General features: G+C 37.3%; 1 protein-coding gene and 1 long non-coding RNA gene across 2 annotated transcripts in view; one reads left to right on the top strand and one right to left on the bottom strand.

Moving 5' to 3' along the window:
• Positions 1-2,057: 2,057 nt before the first annotated feature.
• On the bottom strand, positions 2,058-15,974 carry TMX1 (thioredoxin related transmembrane protein 1). Its single transcript, XM_069596165.1, has 8 exons — positions 15,539-15,974; positions 12,358-12,473; positions 11,016-11,061; positions 8,903-9,031; positions 6,970-7,015; positions 6,775-6,876; positions 6,594-6,660; positions 2,058-3,689 (listed from the first exon to the last, which is right to left on the bottom strand). Exons 1-8 carry the CDS (start codon positions 15,688-15,690, stop codon positions 3,511-3,513), a joined length of 837 nt encoding a protein of 278 aa, XP_069452266.1. The 5' UTR covers positions 15,691-15,974; the 3' UTR covers positions 2,058-3,510.
• Positions 15,867-22,195, top strand: part of LOC138443567 (uncharacterized) — a 59,019-nt gene continuing 52,690 nt past the window's right edge. The window contains exon 1 of the long non-coding RNA XR_011258203.1: positions 15,867-16,069. This is a non-coding gene — a long non-coding RNA (uncharacterized lncRNA). The remainder of the gene's footprint in view (positions 16,070-22,195) is intronic.

Genomic DNA, 22,195 nt, shown 5'->3' with positions numbered 1-22,195 from the left:
CAGCTTCACTTGTTCAAGCAGTTTCAGGAACATTAGTTGGGTTGGGGCAGCAGAGACAGAGATAAGAGCATTTAAAATTTCCAACCAAGTATATACTTGATTCTGGTGACACAGAAAGACTAAATTTAATGAAAGCTTCTTAGGAATGCCTTGGTAGCAGTATGTTGACAGTTTCTAAGTACTTACTTCAGCTGATATAGTCTAATCCACTAACAACCTTATTTCTACTATATGCTTTATTAAAACACTGAAGCTTAGACAGTTTAAAAAAAAACAAGTTATTCTTCAAAGTGAAGTGTACTTTCAATGAATTTAAAACAGGACTTTCTCAGTTACGCTTTAAAAGAAGTTTTGGATATATCAAATCTTGGTCAACCCATTTCATTTTCGAGATTCAACCAGTCTGAGCTGTGATATGATGATGAAAACAAGCTTATAACTAATGTCACACATAGTCAAATGGGTACAAAGGAAGGACAGCTGATTCCATTAATGGCCACAATCCAGTACTGATATTATCACCATCTGTAATGAAGGAATCAACATTAAACAAAAAAAATCATTAAAGGAGAAGGAACAGTTTAGATGTTAGTTCAAGTGTGTAACTCACTCTTACTACCTACAGATTATCAAAGTTCCAATTTAAACTTAATGTTTTTCTAGTTTCAGTAGTTTTAAACAGGTACAAAAGTTGGTGGGTGTGCAATACCAACATATCTAAAACTGCAGTAGGATAGTCAATTTAAAATTTACTTTTAGGATTATACAATGATACTCAATATGACCATTCATTTAAATTCCAAACCCTAACAATTATGAATAAAAGATTCATATCAAAAGTAACTTGTCAATCATACCTCAATAAAGCTGGGGGAAAAACTTACTGAAAGAATTCTAACTACCACGATAAATCAAAATATCCTAGGTAACTCTAAAATGAGTTAAAATGTTCATTCAAAAATGCCTCTCTCATCACAAGTCCAGAACTATGCATTTTTATGCACTGGGTTCAATAAAGACACAACTGCCTTGAGAGAAAATTTCTTTCAAGAGCATCATTTACTGTAATAACCTTCTTTATATATTACCCAATAACACAGGACTGCAAGTACTCAGTTCTGGTTATTTCTTAATAGCATTTGTTGCAATATTCTGATAGAAGTAAAATTCTAAATTGTGTTTTCATATGTAAATTGCTAGACATGCAGTACTCACACTGAAGAAAAGCACAACACTTGAAATCTTGTAGATTCGTATTTTACCTATTTCTGCCAGTTCTCTGAGCCTTCAACTGGATGACATATAAGGCTCAACTATCACATACCGCAGTAGACTAAATAATCACAGAAAAACTGCACCTCTCCAATACTCAATGAATGGAAAATGTTACCTATGGAGTCATTAAACTCTTGTCCATCTCACTCATTGAAGTATTTAGGCAGTACATAGTAAATGCTGTATTTTCTAGTGATCAGATTTCAATACTTCAATGATGGAGCTGAATGCCTGGGGCAGGGAGGGGAGCAGGGTTCCCCAGGATGCTGCTCCTGCCTCTTATTCACTCGTGAGATGATCTGGAGCTAAGCTGCCCTGTGGAGTCCCTTTAAACCAATGCAGAAACAAAAGGGGTCTGTTACATGTAAAATGATCCCCATAGTTTCTGTAAGTAAGCCTCTGGTGTGAGAGAAAATGGACTATTCAGGTATCTACAGTGACAATCCTGAAGAAATACAAGATACACATCTTTTCTGAAATACCAAGTTTACATGTTCAGTCTACCTGTAACTTTCTGCACATATTACATTTTTTAATCACTTAAATACTTAAAAATATATGATGTGTAAGACTAGAATAGAATGCTTAATTAATGAGCAGCATTTCTCGATCATCTCAGATAACAGAGATATATATGACTCTAGCCTTTTGATTACATGTATCAAGTACATATACAGTGACACCACTTTCACTTGAACAGTTAAATACATATTAAGCATCAATTAAATATTTAAATATTAAGTAGTAATTAAGATCAATTAGAAATCACACTTGCCTTCAGCTTCAGTGAAGCACTTAGAAAAGTTTATTTTGTGCTTAGATTTTTCTAAAGCATCACAAACTTATTACATATCCAAACTCTTCAGTGGTAGAATATTTAATATTCTAAAGGAGAGGCCTTTAAAGGGGACATTATAGAAACTGTCTATGACCATAACAGAGAAGTGATCCATTCAGAGTATCTATGGTTTTTCCTTTTACTGCAGCTAATACATTTCTTTACTGCTGCCCCACAGCTCCACCCACTTCCTCTTTTGCTGTTAAGGTGAAAACTATTCTCTTGAAGGAGTAAAAATATATTAAATGTCCCATCTTGCTGATACCCATCTGTGAAATATCACAATAGAAAGTAGAGAATAGTTTGTCTTTTCAAAAACATAAAACTTTATGAGTTTAAATCATCAAACATGTGTTGACTTGGTACAATCCACTAAGAACTTTTTGGATGAGGACAAATATATATTGAAAACACACACTATAAGATGCTTTTTCCTGAGTAGAATACTAACTTTATATCATATTAAGCTTCTGTGAATTTTCAAAACAGAAAATACCAAGGCTTTTCCACAAAATCAAATAAAAATCAGGAATGTTCACCTTCACATCCAAAAAAAGAAGTTCAAGTATAGATTCAACAAAAATGATGTAAAATCTGAAACAAGTAGCCAAAATTTTAAGTTATCAGATGGCTCTTCACTTTAAGTATTCTTCAGTAAACTTCAGTTTGAAACAATGTATTAAAACATGAAAGACATTTCCAGGAAATTGTCCAATTTGGAAAATAAAAATCATGGTGAGATCATGGTGGTGAGAAAAATACAAATCATACGCTGAACACAGGAGAACAAAAAAGGCAACCAACCTTTATAAACTTTCTAAACATATCCTGTACTATCATGGGTAGAAATCTGTAATTCAAGTAAGGCAGCTTTTATTAGTTGCATAATCTAAAACTATGAATAAATTTTGGACTTTAACTTTAAAGGAGATAAAGGGTTTCAGAGTTGTTACTGAAATACACATTTCTTGAGACAACGGGCAAAGTTCCCATTAATGGGAAATATGTTCTCTTCACACAGTGAAACTGACAAAAATTATATCAAATGAGAAATCTTCTTCTCTAAAGTAATCTCCTAAATACCTCAATAATGCAATACTTGGGAAATGTAATTTTTCAACTCAGACTTGAAAGTTATTATGAAACAAACATACAGAAATCTTATTGCTTGGCACCAGATTTTCCAAATATGAAAGAACTGCTTGAACCACCATACTGTTTTCAAATCCTCTTTTTTCCAGTGCTACTTTTATTTTCCGAAGGTAGACTGTTCAACCTAATGACAATCCAGGCTGAACCTTGCAATGTACAAGCAAGTCACAGTTCACATCAAACCAAAACAAATGCTCGATCTTCTGTTTCTGCCAAAATCATATGAAAATATTTGTAAAAATTAACTAGGATTTATCTGTGGCCAGTGAAGGACCCACAGAACGCTGTCTTACAGCATTCTGTGCAAAGTCTTTGTTTGTCCCTTCTTTGCTTTCAGATTCCTCTTCTGAAACATCTTCTACATCAGCCTCTTGTTCTTCCTCCACTTTTTTCAAAGGTTGGGAAGATTCTGGTAGTAATTTTCCTTAAAGATAAAAACCAGAAGTGTTTTGTTGTTGATGTATTAGAGTTGTGTTAGAGTACAATCAAGACACAATTCATATGCCCATAAACTGCTTTGGCAATGATTTATCAATCATGTTTGGATTTCCAAAAGGAAAAAGCTATATTTAAGAACAAATGACCCTATAAAAATAACTGGTTTGGAAGGTCCACTTTACTTACCGAATTCATTCTTATTACCCACCTATTCATAAACTGAACTGAAATTAATGAATCAGAATTAATGCTGTGAATATGGATGTCTATAAGAAAATAGACTGCATTAAATAAAACTATATTAATTTACTATTAAATCTTCTAGCTAATAAAGATAATAAGACAAATTTCAATAGTACCCTTGTTTCAGCTCCCAGGCGAACAAGAATCAGATGAAAGCTATTTTCCTAGACATGATTTTTATTAAGTAGATTCATAAATGTGCCTCCTCCTCTCCACATATATAATTTTACTGAGGCATAATTACAAACAACATAATATACCTATCTTAAGTATACAGCTCAATTACTTTTTTACATGTACACACGCACAATATCCCCCCACCCCAGTTGTTAATAGGAACTGCTGCAAGTTAACGTAAACTTAGAACACTTAGAACATACCATGTTACTGAGATACAGAACACAGAATCTGGCTAACGAGCTTTTCTCTGTTCAGTGGTCCAAGACCATCCCTAATCCTAGGCAATGCAGAATGGAGCAGGAAGAAAAGGGGGTATAAGGTAGAAGAGACCACAGGAAGAATTCCCATACAGTGGACAATCTGTTGTTTGATCTGTCTGGCATATCTCTTTCTATTGGGTTAACTCCTTCCCTATGCCCCATCCCATGCAGCTGTAGTTGAGTATAAACAACGTTGAGAGCAGCGCTTCTCCACCAGGGGCGATTCTGTTGGAACACTTGGCAATGTCTGGAGATATTTCTGATTGCTACAACTGAGAGGGGCAGTGCTGCTGGCAACCAGGGGGATGATGCTAAAGATTCAATAATGTACAAAAGACAGCTTGTCACAGGTAAGAATTACCCAGCTCAAAAGACCAACAGAGCCAATGCTGAGAAATTCTGATTTACAGTTTAAAAAAAAAAAAAAAAAAGTGAGCCCTCTACGCAAGCAGAGTACACCAGAACTTTTTCAAAAGATAGGTGAGTATAGGGAGAAGTATATTTCCTTCTTACTCTAGAATTATGAGCTACAGCTTTCTGTAGTTATTCTATGCTTGGACTAAAAAGAGCCCCAAATGGAACCAGCACAAAGTCATAGGGAACTGAGCAATTCAGAAACATTTGAGCCCTAGGATTTAGTCAACTCTGTCCTCTGGCTTCCTCACTACATGAACCAATAAATTCCTATTTCGCTTAAAATTAGACTTAGTTGGCTCTTTTCCCAGCAACTTAAAATCTAAGCCAAAAACAAAATGGAAAACAACTCAAATCCAGAAGCCTAGTATAGAAGGGGCAATATCACATTAAAGTATGGATTAACATCAGCAGTGTAACAGATTACCTAAGACAAATCTGTTGTTAGGTTTAAGGTTTTCTAAGCAAAAAATATAAATAAAATGTACATTTACCGACTCAACTGTCCAATAAATAATCTGCACTTATTATACTTTTCCTACAGATCAGCGGCCCTTGGTGAATAAAATTATTCCCTCCCCTCCGTGCATGCAACTTTTGATATCGATGCAACTATCTAAGAAATTTTTTAAAAACCCTATCAGCTCTTCAACAATGAATACTTAACTGCCATCTTCACTGAAATGTTTCTAAATTGCTCAGTTCTCTATGACTTTGCACTTGCTCTATTTCATTTCAGAAGTTTTGACCTCAGTAAGTCCTAAGCCACGAAGGCAGCAGAATAGAAATGTCGGGCTAAGAGTTCAACTTAGGTTCTACTCTCAGCTCTCATTTCTGCGTGAACCTGGAAACACAGTTCATCTCTCGGAGCTTTAGTTTACTCACTAAATGGGAATCACAAAATGGAAAGAGTATCACTTATGCAGCCTACTTTAAAGAGCTGCTGAAAAGCAAATGGGATGACAGAAAGTGAAAGTTCTTTAGAAATAAAGGCCTTCATAACAGCATAATTTTCAAATTTAAAAATAAATGATAGGTAGGTAAAATTATATTAAGACAAATAGCAATGAATATTCTAATTCCCATCTTGTAGTAAAATACACAGCTAATGGGACTTCCCTGGTGGCTCAGATGGTAAAGTGCCTGTCTACAGAGCGGGAGACCCAGGTTCAATCCCTGGGTTGGGAAGATCCCTGGAGAAGGAAATGGCAATCCACTCCAGTACTATTGCCTCAAAAATCCCATGGACAGAGGAGCCTGGTAGGCTATAGATCACAGGGTCGCAAAGTCGGACACGACTGAGTGACTTCACTTTCACTTTTCAATGAGACTCCTAAAGCAATGACAGGAATTGCTTTCCCCAATATCCTAAAAGAAAAACTTAGACTTGACCAACATACAAAGAAAAAGCCTCAAATGTGGTCACTATACCAATGAGATGACTTCAAGACTGGAATATACTCAACTTTTTTTGACCCAAATATACTCAAATGGATCCCCGAATATTATGGAATTTTCAAACAAATTGACATCAGGTCAATGGTTATCAAATATCTGTTAAGGTACATGCAGTGTTAAAATTCTCCACAATATAAAAGCCAAAATAATGACTATTATGTTCCTAAATGCACTGGGCTGTCATGTCATTCTTACATGAAATATGTATCTCTCTTCTGCCACTACGCCAAATTTAGAAACCCTAGCTAGAAAGGCAACCTGTTATGTGTGTGAGTGTGTTTATTACAGAAATGAATGGGATTACAGTAAACAAAAACATTTAAAAATATACTTACTGGAAGGGTAAGGCTGGGGTCTGCGCCTTTTTGAAGGACACAGGCAATCTGCCACAAATATCATGAACTGCAAAAATAAACATAAGAATCTGAATGTATAATAAAAAGTTAGAGTAACTATATTAAATTGCAAAACTCTAAAATATTTTTCTTCCTAGTACTCCAAAAATGAGGAACTTACAAGTCCTAATACCAGTCCTGAAAGCAGAGTCGCTACAGCAAACACTGTATATGATCCCCAAATCGGTAATCCAAGGTCTTCAATAAAGTAGTTATGGCAAGTCTAAAATCAAAAGACGAAAAATAAAAATCACAGCCATTTCTTTAAAAAGTGAGTGCCAAAATGTTTAAAATAGAAGTAAATCTGAGCCCTTACCCTGATCCACATAGAGAGCTGAAAGAGTCCTGACATACTACTCATCCTAAAATAAAAAGAAAAAACCAACTTGTATACGCAGCTCTGAATTAGAAGACGTGTATATTATCTATATTTTCTATTTTTTACTCTATAATTTCCAACACAACAGATTTAATTGGTGATATTACTCAAGATTAGTGATACATCACTGATTTCAGGCCCATAAGAAGGCTTATTAGCAAAAATCAACAGTTTCAGAATTTTTGCCACTACATAATATCCTCAAACAAAACACTTGATCTTTTTTCCTTTTCTCCTGTTGTTTTGCCTTTAACCTTTCACTTGTTGGTTTCTCCAATGTACTGTGAATATGGGTTGACCTCTATGGAACCAGCTAGTTTGATGTTAGACACACTATAAGCAAATGGAAACTCTTCATTCACCCTTAAAATCCTCCAAAGAACACATAAGGAAGGGAGCCTGAAGGAAGACTGGGAGCACTTGCTGAGTCAATCCTTCTCACCTAAGAATTACCCTCCTTTCATATTAAAATTAAGTAGAACTTACAACAGTATTAGTTTGATACAGTTTAATAACAAAATAATTACCTAAGAAATAAGTCACCACAGAAGTAAAAATAACTATTTTCACATAATTAAACTCAATTAAACAGGCAGTCAGAAAAAAGGTATGTTCCAAAAATTAGGTTTGTGGGTTCTCTCTAGCATAAGCGGCACCCACCAATACATACTAATTCACAGATAAGCCAGAGCACCTGTACTCAGAATGGCCAAATCCAATCACCAGTCTTGGGGTGGGGCAGGGGGGGATGTGCCCCTGCCAAGCCGACCCTAGGAGTACCCTTTATTCGTCTAACAAGAAAGGTATGAAATGCTGCCCTGAAGAGTCAACAGAGACTTCCAAGCAACCCCCCCACTCTTCCATCAGAAAGAGCAAGAATCATTTACTGACAGGAGATTTTAAACAGAATCAGTTACATTTCCACTCCAACAGAGAAATGTACTTTAATCATGTTGCTTCTGCGGTTTAAAACACAAAATGGGAACAGGAACAAGGAACAAAAACATAAATCACTGTGCAGCTCACTGCAGCCTGTGCTAATTAGATTCTATCAGGAACATTAGGTACCTTACTTGGGTTTAGTGAGCATGGTGGTTCAATGGGGGAATTCTAAAAGTTCAATTCAGAGGTATAAGGAAAAGGTCCTACAGATAAACTTCTATTTTAAAACACTGTTTAGGGATAAACTTTCCTGCACTCCCAGAATCCAGAACATTCTCTTATATACTAGTATTTCCAATTCTCCATCCTCCAAAGACACAATTGGTAAGAGGACAGGAAGAAATAACTTAGCTGGACTAGGATGAGTCCATGATGGCCTCAGAAAAACTCAATATTCCCAGAGGTCTCTCAAATGACTTGTGAGGCTCTGCTCCCCAAGAAAATAACAAAAGACCTTCTTGCTACGCCCAATCCTTACTGCCCCATAGACATTGCTCATCCATACTATTCACAAAAAAAGTTATCAGACAGGTGGAATAATTCAATCACATTAAAACAAGTAAAATCTAAAAGTAGCACAAGTAAGTATATGGTTGAGGCTTCTCATTCAAATATTAAGCTCCAATGATAGCTTTACCCATTATGTCACTTCTAGAGGAATTATTTTGATGATACAAATGACCATATTTACAGAGCCAAAATATTCTAACAAGACTTTTAGCTTAATTCTATAGAATGCCTCTCTCTACCTTAAAAAAGGACCACACTATCATTTGGAAGATAAAAGTCTAAACTAAAAATATCACAGAGTAAATCTGAACATATTTTAACAGTCCTAGAATTAAAATGAAATATAAATGCTTATTTACATGAAATACATGATCCAATTAATTCTGAAATAAATAAGAGAAAAACCCTTTATACTTACAAAATAGAACCTGGACCAAACCATGATGAAACGGGTTCAATGCTTTTCCACTCTTTGTCACTTATAAAGTTTATGAAGTCCTTCTTAGTTCTTGGACCCTGATATCGCCTAAATGCACCATCTTTACAACTAATGAAGATCAGAAGCAAATATTAGCACTGAATAAATAAACTTGTTTTGCTATTTCTATAATCTCATTTTACAATCAATCCTGTACTCAAAATCAGCAATGAGCAATACACAACTAGCAAATTACACTAATTACCTACCCTTAACATCTTAGCGCCATATTTCATTAACCACTGAGGTTATATTTTTGAACAGTCATAAGCTTTCAGACTTTATTACACTCTTCCAAATAATAAAACTATAGAATAAGTATTAATAGTTATATGTCAATTTGTTGTTTTCTAGTCACTAGGTTGTATCCAACTTTTGCAACCCCATGGACTGCAGTCCGCCAGCCTCCTTCATCCATGGGATTTCCCAGGCAAGAACACTGGAGTGGACTGCCATTTCCTCCTCCAGGGGATCTTCCCAAACCAGGGAACAAACCCTCATCTCCTCTATTGGCAGGCAGATTCTCTACCGCTGAGCCACCAGAGAAAACCCTACCGGTCAATTATATCTCAGTAAAAAACTGAGGAGAAAAAGAAATTCGGTATGTAGATACAGCTCAGAAAATTACTTTTAAGCCACAATACACACATTAAAAAGATGACTTCACGAAAAAGTGGTTAGAATAGTATCTAACATTTATTATTTATTAGCTACTACTGAACTAGAGGTGAACAATTTGAGGCATTTTGCTGGTCTTTTCAACCATAAGCACATCGCCTCAGCCATCAAGCTTTAAGCCACTGGAGGCATCTGGTGCAGCCCAGTGATTCTGCTTTACAGTCCGCTTTGCGTTCTTCCCGACACCCACCTCCTCCTCCTCCTCCTTTCCAACGTATGGAGCTCTGCCATAGGATCCTAAGTGCTCTCCCTGTTCCCGTATCTTCATCAGTTCCAATCGCCAGTCTAGGCCTGCTTACTTAATACTTCTATTTTGATCACTTATGGGCAAAAACTCCCCACTACTTATAGTAAGATTACAGGACCCTTTATCCATCCAAAAAACTACAGGTTAGCTCCCACTCAACCAAAGATTTCTGGAGAAACAGGCATCCTACATTTTTGAAGGATAAGTACGATTTCAACAGGCAAAACTTAGGGGAATGGGCATGATAAATAATATGATTAAAAGAAAAGGGCAGGAAATTCTAGAAAATTTCAGGGAGTGTTGAGAAAGCTGGGAGACTAATAAGGGGCATGTGGAGAAAAGGACTGCGTGAAAAGGATGAGAAGCACTTATAGAGAACAGGTATTTAAACAGATACAAAGGGGAAATAAAAAGGGAAAACAGTTATGAATATGGAAAAAAAGACAGGAAAACCAAGATACATACAGAATCACTGACTTCTTGTTTCAGGAGACAAGTGCCTCCTGGCAGTCAACTTAAGGTTGACTTAAGGTTCAGGGCAGATACAGAGATTTAAGATTTCTTATGGCTAATTTAGAAGATAAAGACAAACTAAAGAGCCTACACTGAAGACTACATAATGGTATTTATTCTAACTTAACTGTTTCACCCACCACGGTTCCCAAGGCTGAGCTAGAGCACTTTCTGAGCTAATGTGTAGACATTCCATGCTCCTATTTATGACTGTTTATGAGACAATCCTCAGATGGAACACTTAACTCTGCACTCAAAAATTCTACTTCCAAGGTTGAGTTTAACCTCCATATTCTCCAGGAACCAGTCCGGCGCACTGATTTTCCCCCTTAGCAAATTTCCTATAGTACTTAACCACAACCCTGAGCTCATAATCACTTATGCCACTATTTCTTGTGCACGTCATTTTCTAAGACAATTAGAAATCTCTGAGATCTCGGATTATTTCATACCTCATTCATTCACCTAAAGGCACCTAAGATAGCACTAAGCAAAACAAACCTTCTAATAAACTTACTGAATATAATGCTCTTTACACATGATCAAGGCTGGAGGCTACTATTCTGATTATGTTATGATGCATCCCTCGTAACTACAGAATCTTCAAATACTTACTGATAAATAGTAGGAAGAGCAGTTATGATAAATCGTCCACTTAGTCCTACAAATGAGAAAGATTAGAACTAAATACAGGAAAGAACATACAGGTTTTACATAAGCCAATCTTTTACTACTTAAAAGTTGACGTGATCATTTAAATACTAATAGGCAAAGAATATGAAATTAGACCTAAAAATAGTTTAGCTGTACAACATAAACAATGAAAGAAATTTCATTTACATACTTAAAGCAACTTAAAAAAATACCATATATTATCTTAATTTAAAAGTACATAAAATCTGAATATTGAAGACATTTGTGAACATATATACATATAAATATTTGGTCAATTATTACTACTATAAGATTACTAGCAATGAGTCATGGGGCAGCACAATATAACTGCAGTCTTATGTCTAAAACCCAATGAAATTGCATTTAATAATCAAAAAACAAGCACAGAGTTTCTAAAGTATTGTTAAAAACGGAATTGACTCTTTCAAAAGGTGGGCAGTAACAATATCAGCTAACATTAACCATGTGTTAAACATGAAAATGATGAAGGATCAATCTATGGCTCAGCTTTCACATCTGTAAAACTGGGATATTATCTATCCCACAATGTTGTGTAAGGGCAACAAAATAAATGCAAAACACTTGGAGCAGTACCTATAAGAGTAGTGAGTCCTCACCAAATACTAGAGATTATTCCCATTTGGGACAGGGGCAGTCAAGAATCCAAGTTTACCGTGGCCAAGAACAGGTAAGAAGCATCACATAAGGGCAGGGCTTGATACCTGTCCAGGGAGCCAAGTCAGGAGGCCACAACCATAAGGGCTTTGTAATTAAGAGCCCATATCCTCAAATCATTATTAACAGATTAAATTTCGAACCCAACTGCAGAGACTTAGATAATTTGTCGGGGAACGTGACCTGGACTCTACAAAGAACTTCAACCACATGCTCTTTATTCTAAGCTCGGTACAGATGTAAATGCTGGGGTGACCAATGTCCACCTGAGTCAAAAGGTTCTAGGGCTTCTCACAGATGTCTTCCGTACTTGTCTGGGGCCTGGGATGCTAAGGAAAAAAGATCAGAGGAAGTTACGTGGGGAAGAGTGAGCGAAGGGAGATGCCTCCAAGTTCCCTTACAGAAATACAGAAAAGAATTAAGCTGCCGTACACAACCAGGGAACACACTTCACATTGAACCCTCATTAAGGAGGTGGGTAAATCAGCTTAACCAGCTGTTCATAAAACCCAGTCAAAGGCAGAATTAAGACCATGTAATGTGGAAAACAGGGTCAACACACATCCCAACCTGCAAAGAAACAAAATGAACCAGAGACTTACAGTACCTGGCTGCTCTGTGACATCAACTTTTGCAACATTAACCTCAAGATCTTCTCCCCATTCAGCAAAACTTTCCCATTCTGGTTGAAGATTCTGACAAGCAGGACACCATGGAGCATAACTAAGAAATACAGTTTAAAAAGAAAAGTTAAAACACTCTAATATGAACATTAGGGGATAAAAATTCTAAAGTGTATTATTTGTAAAGAACATCTTTTAAAAACAAGATAGCAAAGTGGTTTAACTTTGTGAAGAGGAAAAGGTTTTAAGTATGAATCTAACACTCTGGAAATCAAGAACTATGAACTGATAATGCTAATTACAGAAAAGCAATTCTGAGAATAAGTTCTTAAGACACAAGGGGACTTTTTTATGTGCAAAACAGCTCTTTAAAAACCTTTGGATTTCTCTACATAATGGGGCCAGAAAGCTCAAAGCCGAACTTGGGGTTCATCAGTTTTAATGATTTTATGTGCAAGAGTCACAAATGCAAAGTGCTAGTATGAAAAAAAGGAAGCACCCAGTGCTGTGGTGGATAGGAAACATGTGCCTCATTTTAAAGAGGGAAACACTACCCGGCTTGACTGTCAGGGGAACAGCTGGCCCCAGGGAAGCCGGCCCAGGACTGCAGGCTATTCTAATTTAAAAGGAGCTGAAAATCCTCATTTTTATGTAAAAATGCTACCCCAAAACTTAACCCAGACACAAACACTAGGCAGGCCAAATGAAATTCTTTGGCCAGACCTTGGTCAACCTTGGGTTTTCAAATCTGTGGCCAAGCATACTAAGCATTTTAATTACTCTTCTGGTATTCCCTTGAAAGGCCCTGAATCTTTCAACTTTTCTCATATTGTACATTATCTCATAATTTACCGGGTTTTTTTTTAATGGAACCAGTTAGAATAAAACCTATACCTGTTAAACATAATACAGTTTCTGTACTTCATTTTCTATTTTCTTGACTTATTTTATGAAAATAAAACTTCTTAAAGTATACGGCATTGTGGAAAGAGACTAGTACCACAAACAAAAGCCAAAGTCCACAACAATAACTTGAATTGCAAAGTATCTCTGCAACATAATTCCTGATTAAAATAAGTTTAACGTAGATAACTAACTTGTAATAGAAGCAGCCTATTGTTAGAAATACTAGACCCTTTTTCAAGTTCCTTTTGTTTCTTAGGTGCTTTTTATAAGGTTTAACTTCATATTCAGTAAGCTAAGGGAAAAAATACTATGGTATATGTATTCTTAATTTCATACTGCTGCTGCTGCTGCTAAGTCACTTCAGTCATGTCCGACTCTGTGTGACCCCATAGACTGCAGCCCACCAGGCTCCACCATCCCTGGGATTCTCCAGGCAAGAACACTGGAGTGGGTTGCCATTTCCTTCTCCAATGCATTAAAGTGAAAAGTGAAAGTGAAGTCACTCAGTCGTGTCCCAACTCTTCGCGACCCCATGGTCTGCACCCTACCAGGCTCCTCCGTCCATGGGATTTTCCAGGCAAAAGTACTGGAGAGGGGTGCCATCACCTCCGCAGATGCTCTAACTCAAATCCCCTAATACTTCACTTTTGACTGCTATATTGATATAGTTTGATCAATTAAGTTGATTTAAAAAATCTCGAGTAATATGGGATAGTAATTTACATATGAATTCATAATAGCGATTGCTCAACACATTATTTATGAAATTGTTGAGTATTTTATGGGCACAATCTAAAACAAGTTACTAAGGACAATGAAAACCAAATGCTGTCCCTGGTTGTATTTCCTCACTCCTGCATCTTCAACAGTTTCTGAAAATTGTTTCGTTGAGTTACAAACTATATGCATACTAGATAAACATTTCCCCTAATGTTCTATGCCTTGTTTGATTTTACGACTGGAGTTATTGATCTGGCCTTCTGGGTTCTCCCTTGGGAGAACCTTGTCCACCTCCACCTTCCTCCTTAACTGGCAACCCAACCATACAGGAAAACACCCACTTGAATCTTGTTAAGGAAGGGGGTTGTTCTAATAACCTTTGCATATCTACACTGCGGTAGTTTCTGGAGACAAAAAGAAAGCCACTATGGCAATACCTGAACATATTAATTAAAGCTCTGTCTCTCTTCTGTAAAATCCAGGAAATAAGACCTATCTTACAGAATTTGTAAAGAATTTAATATGATAATGTATGTAAAGTGCTTAGAAGTGTTTCAGTTTGGTTCAGTGGCTGGGTCATGTCCCACTCTTTGCGGCCCCATGGACTGCAGCAGGCCACGCTTCCCTGTCCATCACCAGTGAACACTCAAAATGGGTGTTTTCTACTAATATCACTAATACCACTGATATCAGTAATACTGCCACCACCAATTTAGCGACAAAAACAAAGGCAAATAGTTTATTATCTACCGATACAAAAGGGACATTATTATAACAGAATTAGCACAGACATGACTTTATTCGAACAGCATGTTTAATGCAATAACACTTAGGAAACGTAAGATTAACAACCCATAACATTCAGTACGTTGCAAAAACACACACCCAAGGCTAAGATGTTGGCAGAGAAAAGCAAAAAAAAAAAAAAACCGATAAAGGAAATGAGGATTTTTTAATAAAAATAACCCAAGTTGAACTTATTTGACATTTAAAATATGCCTAATTCATAAAATAAAATTTAAAATAAAAGTTTCCAACTGTAACATTCTAAGTGGACTACTTTTTAAGGGTAATTAGAGAAAAGGAGAGGAGACTTCCATTCCCTCTTTTGTAGAGTTTGGTGAAATAAGCCTGTGAGTCTCTGAAGACTCATTCTCAAATAAATAATTATATAGGAAGTAGAGAGACCCACCTCCCCCAACCCCAAGGCCAGGAAGAAAAGTTGAGAGAATTCAAAGCTGAACGTAACCTCACAGGCGAACCTCAGCCCTAGCAACCACACTAAGACGCACGCTTTAGGGGAAATTTAAGAGCATTCCCCCGGTAAGAAACGAGGAGAGGGTGAGACCAAGACAGTGGAGGATCCCAACAGGAGTCAGGAAATCTCGAGGAGTCGGGGGGCTCCCGCCCCACAGCTCAGAGTCGCAGTCCCGGGCAGCCTGGGATCCGCATGCGAGGAATGAAGATACTGAGCGGTCCAAACTTGGTCCTAGGACCCCAGCCCACCGAGGGGCCCCGAGACCACAGCCCTGCACTCACAATTCTATCATCCACTCTCCTTCCAGCAACTCTCTCCAGTTCTCGTCCGTGATGATGCGCACGTCGCTCCGCCTCCCGTGGGCCCAGGGAGCTCCCCAAAGCAACAGTAGTAGCACTGCCACCGGGATCCGGAGACTCCCGGAGGGCGCCATGTCGGCCGTTTCGCCCACCCACAACAAGCGAGGCGGCCCCCACCTCCGCGCAGCAGCTCCTCACTTCCGCCCGCGCCCGCTGATCAGTTTGTGCGCATGAGCGCGGCAGGGCTCGCGCGCGCGCGCCTTGAGGACGCGCAATGCGCACGACGAAGCCGGGTCCTAGTGGATTGGTTGAGGAAAAAGGGAGCGCCCCTAGTGCGCATGACAGAGACGCTTCTCTTCCTTCTTTCTGCTTTGCCCCAGAGCCGTTTTGCTAGAAGAATGAACCGAGAGCGGTGAACAAAATGGGGCGGGACTTTGGAGAGGAAAGGCTTAAAAATTTGCATCAGAATTTTGGCGCCAAATGTTTGACATTTATACTTACTGAATACAGTTGGTAAGTTTACACTGAAGCAGTTTCCAATTAAATGCTCATCAGAGTTTTCTTTTGTTTCATTTGAAAATTTTCGTAAGAAAGCTAATGGATATTTATATGAGTCAGAATATCGGTTTACTTCTGGAGGATTAGAGAGCCTGGAGGGGCATAAGAGAGACTTCATGGGTTCCCTTTATATTGTATATCTTGGTCTGAAAAGTAGTTACACGGGTTTACACATATGTTAAAAACCATCGACCTGTACATGTTTCATCCACTTGTATGGACTTTAGGATGCATGTTATCCCTCAGTTTTTTGTAAATCATTAGTTACAGAAATAACTAGATCAGAAATTTAAAATGGGACAAGATATACAGGTTTGTAACAAATACTTAAGATTTTTTTCCAAGCACTTACAAATGCAAATCAAAATAAGCGCTGTCTTTAAAAAGTATTAATCAGTCAAATGACAATAATTGAATAATTGCCGTTACATCTCCTGGCCTCACATTCTCTCCTAAACTCAATTCATTTGGCTGATTTCCCCACCCCTTCGGTGCAAGGCCCTTCATAGGACACTGGTAATTTACTTGACTGCCAGCAGCATTCTGTCACATACTTTTCTTGAAAGGTGCAACGTGGTGCCTCATTTGCTTTTTTTTCTTACCCCCTCTTTTTCTCATAGGTGCTTCTTCTGAAACTTCTTGGCGGTCCTTCTGTACCTGACTTCCAGACATTGGCTTGCTCTGGGATACTGTATGGGCCCCCTCACTTTTATATCCACACACTCTTCCAGATAACCTTAATTCTGGCTTTAAAAGCCATCAATATGCCTGTCGTTGCAGCTCTCACCTTTCTTGGAACTTCAGACATGTATATTGTTAAAAGACAAAATTCAACCAAATAAATTTAAAGATCCACCTGTCTTTATTAGGTGATTTTTGAATCAGACAGCATCCCATCCAGCAGCTGGAAGAGCTCTCCTTCAGGTTGTACAAAATGGAAGGCTTTCCTAGGAAGAAGGGGGAGAGGAGGGAGGTATTAGCAAAAGTAAAGAAAGTATTATTTTTCAGGTCTTTTTGAGGGGAAAAGAACTGGCAAGGTTTTTATCATGAGATTGCCTCTTTAAGTCTGGTTTGCTGTCATGGGGGACAAATAACTCCATTTTGAGACATTTCTTTTTCAGTTGTATTCAATTCTTTGCTGGACATCTTTTGGATATCTAATATGTAGCTTAAATATAACAGTTTCAAAAAGTAAAATTCTAGATTCTCCTCCTAGTTTTACATTTCAGTTAAGAGCCCCAAGGTCCACCTGGTTGTGCAAGACAAAAATTTACATTTTAATTCTTTATTATTGTTCTCTCTTTTCACATATTCACATATTTCACAAGTCTGATAAACTCTACCTTCTCTACTTTACATCTCCGCAGCCTGGTTCAAGTTTCTATCATCTCTTGCCTCAATAGTAGATTTCTAACTGATCACCCTGTGAATCACATTATCCATCATATTTGTCCATGCTAATTCTGTATGTAGTATTAAACTGATTTGCATCTGTGTTTATTCTCTAGTTTCTTTTCTCACCCAATAAGATGTGAAACTTCTGTTTTGTTCGTTACTGTAATCTACAAGGTTTAATGCCAAGCCACATTAGAACCTGGCACATAATAAATGTCCAGTAAATGTTTGTTGAATGAATGAATTAATGAGGAAAATTATAATTATAGATATGCTGTGCTTTTACTGTAATATATGGGCTGCATTAGTAAAAAGTACATAAATATATTCTTATATGTAATATGGAGCAATACCTGCCATTTATACCTCATGGAGTTGGTAAAATGATAAAATGAGTTATGTTCCTGAATATTCTTTTTACACTAAATCATTCATGAAAATTTATTATGACAATTTTATTTTAATATTTCATTTATATTACAAAAGAAATGCAGACTTATGACTAAAAAGTGCAAAGTACAAAAGGTTGGAAAGTGAAAAGAAATTCTAGATTCTGTTTAGATCTCCTGCCAGATTCTGTACCTCTTAAGCAATTGCTGTTAACATTTTCTTTTGTATAATTTCAGAACTTTCTATGCACATGAGCTACTCTTTAAAAATCACACACTAATGAGCTCATATTTCATAGGAGCTGAGGTGTGGAGGGAGGAAGTAGGTGGCTCCAAGTAGCAGCTATTCACCAACCATCATGGAAGTATTTCAGTATTTTAGCAACTGGTGTAACTTTATTATCACAATATAACTGAATAACTATCTCTGCCAACTAGTTTTTCATTGTTCTATTTCATTAGGTTTAGGGGGAGGAGCCATTGATAATCTACCTTCTTTGCTTCATCTTACCATGAAAGCCCTCAAGGAAATATTATCAAATTTGAGTCACTAAAATCAGATTAACCCTCCTAACTAATCAACTAAGTCATCAAGTCCTGTGCATGCTAACTCCTAAATTGATCTCAACTCTGTTATCACAGCTTGGATATATGTCATCATCTTTTTTTTCCTGGAGTCTGTAGAGTTTCTTTATTTTTTTTTTTGTAACATCATTATTGGTATACAACTCATATACCGTACAGGACACCTACTTAAAGAGTGCAGTTCAACAGTTTTTAGTATGTTCATAGAGTTGTGCAACCAAATCAAATTTAGAACATATTCATCACCTAAACAGAAACCCATATTCATTAGCAGTCACTCCCCATTTCTACCCAACCACCAGTTTCCCCAGGTCTAAGCAACCACACAGCTACTTTCTACCTCTGGTTTTGTGTACTCTAGATATTTCACATCATATGAATAGAATATTTTAATATGTGATTCTTTGTGACTAACTTCTTTTATTTAGCGTAATGTATTCAAAGATCGTCCATGTTGTAGTATGTATCAGTACTTTATTTCAGTTGATTGCTGAGTCACATTCCATTTTATGAATATATCTGTTTATCAGTTCATTCACTGGTAGACATTTGATTTGTTCTACTCTTTGGCTATAATGAGTAATGCTACTGTCAACATTCATATACAATTCTTGTTGGGACATAATGTTCTCATAGGCTCACACCTTGAAGTGGAAATGCTTGTGGTGCAATAGCTAAGAAACTATTGCCTAATCCAGGGTAACCTATGTTTTCATTTAAGGGTTTTATAGTTTTAGCTCATACATTTGTGCTTTGACTCATTTTGAGTTACTTTTTATATATGGCATGGGATGGGGGTCCAGCTTTGTTCCATAACATGTGAATAACTGGTTGTCCCAATATCGTTTGTTGAAAAGACTATGATTTTACCATTGAATGGTCTTGACACCCTTGTCAAAAATTGACGACAGATGTCCGAGGAGGTTTAACTTTCCCCTGAATTTTCAGTTCTATTCCATTGATCTGTGTGTCTCTCAATGCCAATAGCACGCTGTCTTCATTACTTTAGTTTTGAAATTAGGAAGTATGAGTCTTCCAACTATGTTCTTTTTCAAGATTTTTTTTTTTTACTATTCTGGGATCCCTGACTGTCCATATAAATTTTTTAATCAGCATGTCAGTTTCTATTAAAAAGCATGCTGGGGCTTTGCAGTCTGTAGAACAGATTAGGGTATACTGCCCTCAAAAGTATTAAGCCTTCCAGCCCATGAACATGGGAAGTAGTATCATTTATTTAGGTCTTCTTAATTTTTTTCAGCAATATTTTATAGTTTTCAAGTTCTAAGTTTTACACCTCTTTTATTAAATTTATTCTTAAGTATTCTTTTTGATGCTAATGTGAGTAAAATTGTTTTCTTTGTTTTGTTCATTGCTGCTGTATAGAATTACAATAGAATTTGGTATTTGTTTGTATCCTGAAACTTTACTGAATGTGTTTATTTATTAGTTCTAATAAATTATTAGATAATTTTTAGTGGGTTCCTTAGGATTTTTTATATATGAGATTATGTGATCTACAAATAGAGTTAGTTTTACTTCTTTTTTTCCAATCTGGATGCCTTCTATTTAATTTCCTTACTTAATTTCCCTGTGGTTCAGACAGTAAAGAATTCACCTGCAATGCAGGAGACTTTGGTTTGATTCCTGGGTGAAGAAGGAAATGGCTACGCACTCCAGTACTCTTGCCTGGAAAACTCCATGAACAGAGGAACCTGATGGGCCACAGTTCATTGGGTCCCAAAGAGTTTCATTTGCGCTATTTCAAACCCTAAAAGATGATGCTGTGAAAGTGCTGCACTCAATATGCCAGCAAATTTGGAAAACTCAGCAGTGGCCACGGGACTGGAAAAGGTCAGTTTTCATTCCAGTCCCAAAGAAAGGCAATGCTAAGGAATGTTCAGACTACTGCACAATTGCACTCATCTCACACGCTAGCAAAGTAATGCTCAAAGTTCTCCAACTCAGGCTTCAACAGTACGTGAACTGTGAACTTCCAGATATTCAAGCTGTATTTAGAAAAGGCAGAAGAACCAGAGATCAAATTGCCAACATCCGTTGGATCATAGAAAAAGAGAGAGTTTGTTCCAGAAAAACATCTACTTCTGCTTTATTGACTATGCCAAAGACTTTGACTGTGTGGATCACAACAAACTGTGGGAAATTCTTAAAGAGATGGGAAAACCAGACCGCCTGACTGCCTCCTGAGAAATCTGTATGCAGGTCAAGATGCAACATTTAGAACCAGACATAGAACAATGGACGGGTTCCAAATTGGGAAAGGAGTATGTCAAGGGTAGATATTGTCACCTGCTTATTTAACTTATGTGCAGAGTACATCATGCAAAATGCCAGGCTGGATGAAGCACAAGTTGGAATTAAGATTGCTGGGAGAGATATCAATAACCTCAGATATGCAGGTGACACCACCCTTATGGCAGAACATATAGAGGAACTGAAGAGCCTCTTGATGAAAGTGAAAGAGGAGAGTGAAAAAACTGGCTTAAAACTCAACTTTCAAAAAACTAAGATCATGGCATCCGGTCCCATTTCTTCATAGCAAATAAATGGGGAAACAGTAGAAACAGCAACAGACTTTATTTTGGGGGGCTCCAAAATCACTGCAGATGGTGACTGCAGCCATGAAATTAACAGATGCTTGCTCCTTGGAAGAAAAACTATGACCAACCTAGACAGCATATTAAGAAGCAGAGATATTACTTTGCCAACAAAGGTCCGTCTAGTCAAGGCTATGGTTTTTCCAGTATGTGAGAATTGGACTATAAAGAAAGCTAGGCACCAAAGAATTGATCCTTTTGAACTGTGGTGTTGGAGAAGACTCTTGAGAGTCCCTTGGACAGCAAGGAGATCCAACCAGTCAATTCTAAAGGAAATCAGTCCTGAATATTCATTGGAAGGACTGATGCTGCAGCTGAAGCTCCAATACTTTGGCCACCTGATGCAAAGAGCTGACTCATTTGAAAAACCCTGATGCTGGGAAAGATTGAGGGCAGGAGGAGAAGGGGACATCAGAGGATGAAATGGTTGGATGGCATCACCAACTCAATGGACATGAGTTTGACCAAGCTCCGGGAGTTGGTGATGGACAGGGAAACCTGGCATGCTGCAGTCCATGGGGTCAGAAAGAGTTGGACACAACTGAGTGACTGAACTGAACTTCCTACAGTCATTCACAGTTGGGTCTGGTTAGCATGTTTACCGCGTGCTTAAACAAAGGAATTTTAGCTTGACCTTCAGGCATGGGAGGTTCAGTCCCTGAAGATGGGCCATTATGTATACTTTAAGCTATCAGCAAAATCCCTGTAGTGATTAACTTTGTAGCAAAAGCGATAGAATACAAAGATTAAAGAGGCAGAACCAATATGGAGTCAGATTTCTTCATCTCTGTTATAGGTATGGCATTTAGGGGTTTGGGGATATGTGTGTATATGTGTTGCTAGATCCAGTTTGCTAGCATTTTGTTGAAAATCATTATATCTGTATTCACAAAAGATACTGATCTGTAGTTTTCTTATGATGTCTTAATTTCATTTTGTTATCAGGCTAATACTAGCTTCATAGAATGAGGTGAGAAATGTTCCCTCCTTTTTTGTTCTTTGAAAGTATTCATAAAGAATTTCTGTTGTCTTCCTCTTTAAATGTTGGGTGCAGTGAAGTCATCTAGAGCTGGGTTTTTCATTGTGGATTATCTGTT

Source organism: Ovis canadensis, chromosome 7, assembly GCF_042477335.2.
Source record: "Ovis canadensis isolate MfBH-ARS-UI-01 breed Bighorn chromosome 7, ARS-UI_OviCan_v2, whole genome shotgun sequence".
In the NCBI taxonomy this organism is placed as follows: domain Eukaryota; kingdom Metazoa; phylum Chordata; class Mammalia; order Artiodactyla; family Bovidae; genus Ovis; species Ovis canadensis.
Note: the sequence above shows the minus strand (reverse complement) of the source record. Positions and strands in the feature narration are given on the sequence as shown.

Bases quoted from the DNA above. Each gene is read 5' to 3' on its own strand.
- TMX1 (XM_069596165.1), bottom strand. From the start codon at position 15,690: ATGGCGCCCTCCGGGAGTCTCCGGATCCCGGTGGCAGTGCTACTACTG. The intron at 12,474-15,538 runs GTGAGTGCAGGG...TGTATTTCTTAG, and splicing joins GGAGAGTGGATGATAGAATT to TTATGCTCCATGGTGTCCTG. The intron at 9,032-11,015 runs GTAAGTATTTGA...GATCTTCATTAG, and splicing joins GCTCTTCCTACTATTTATCA to TTGTAAAGATGGTGCATTTA.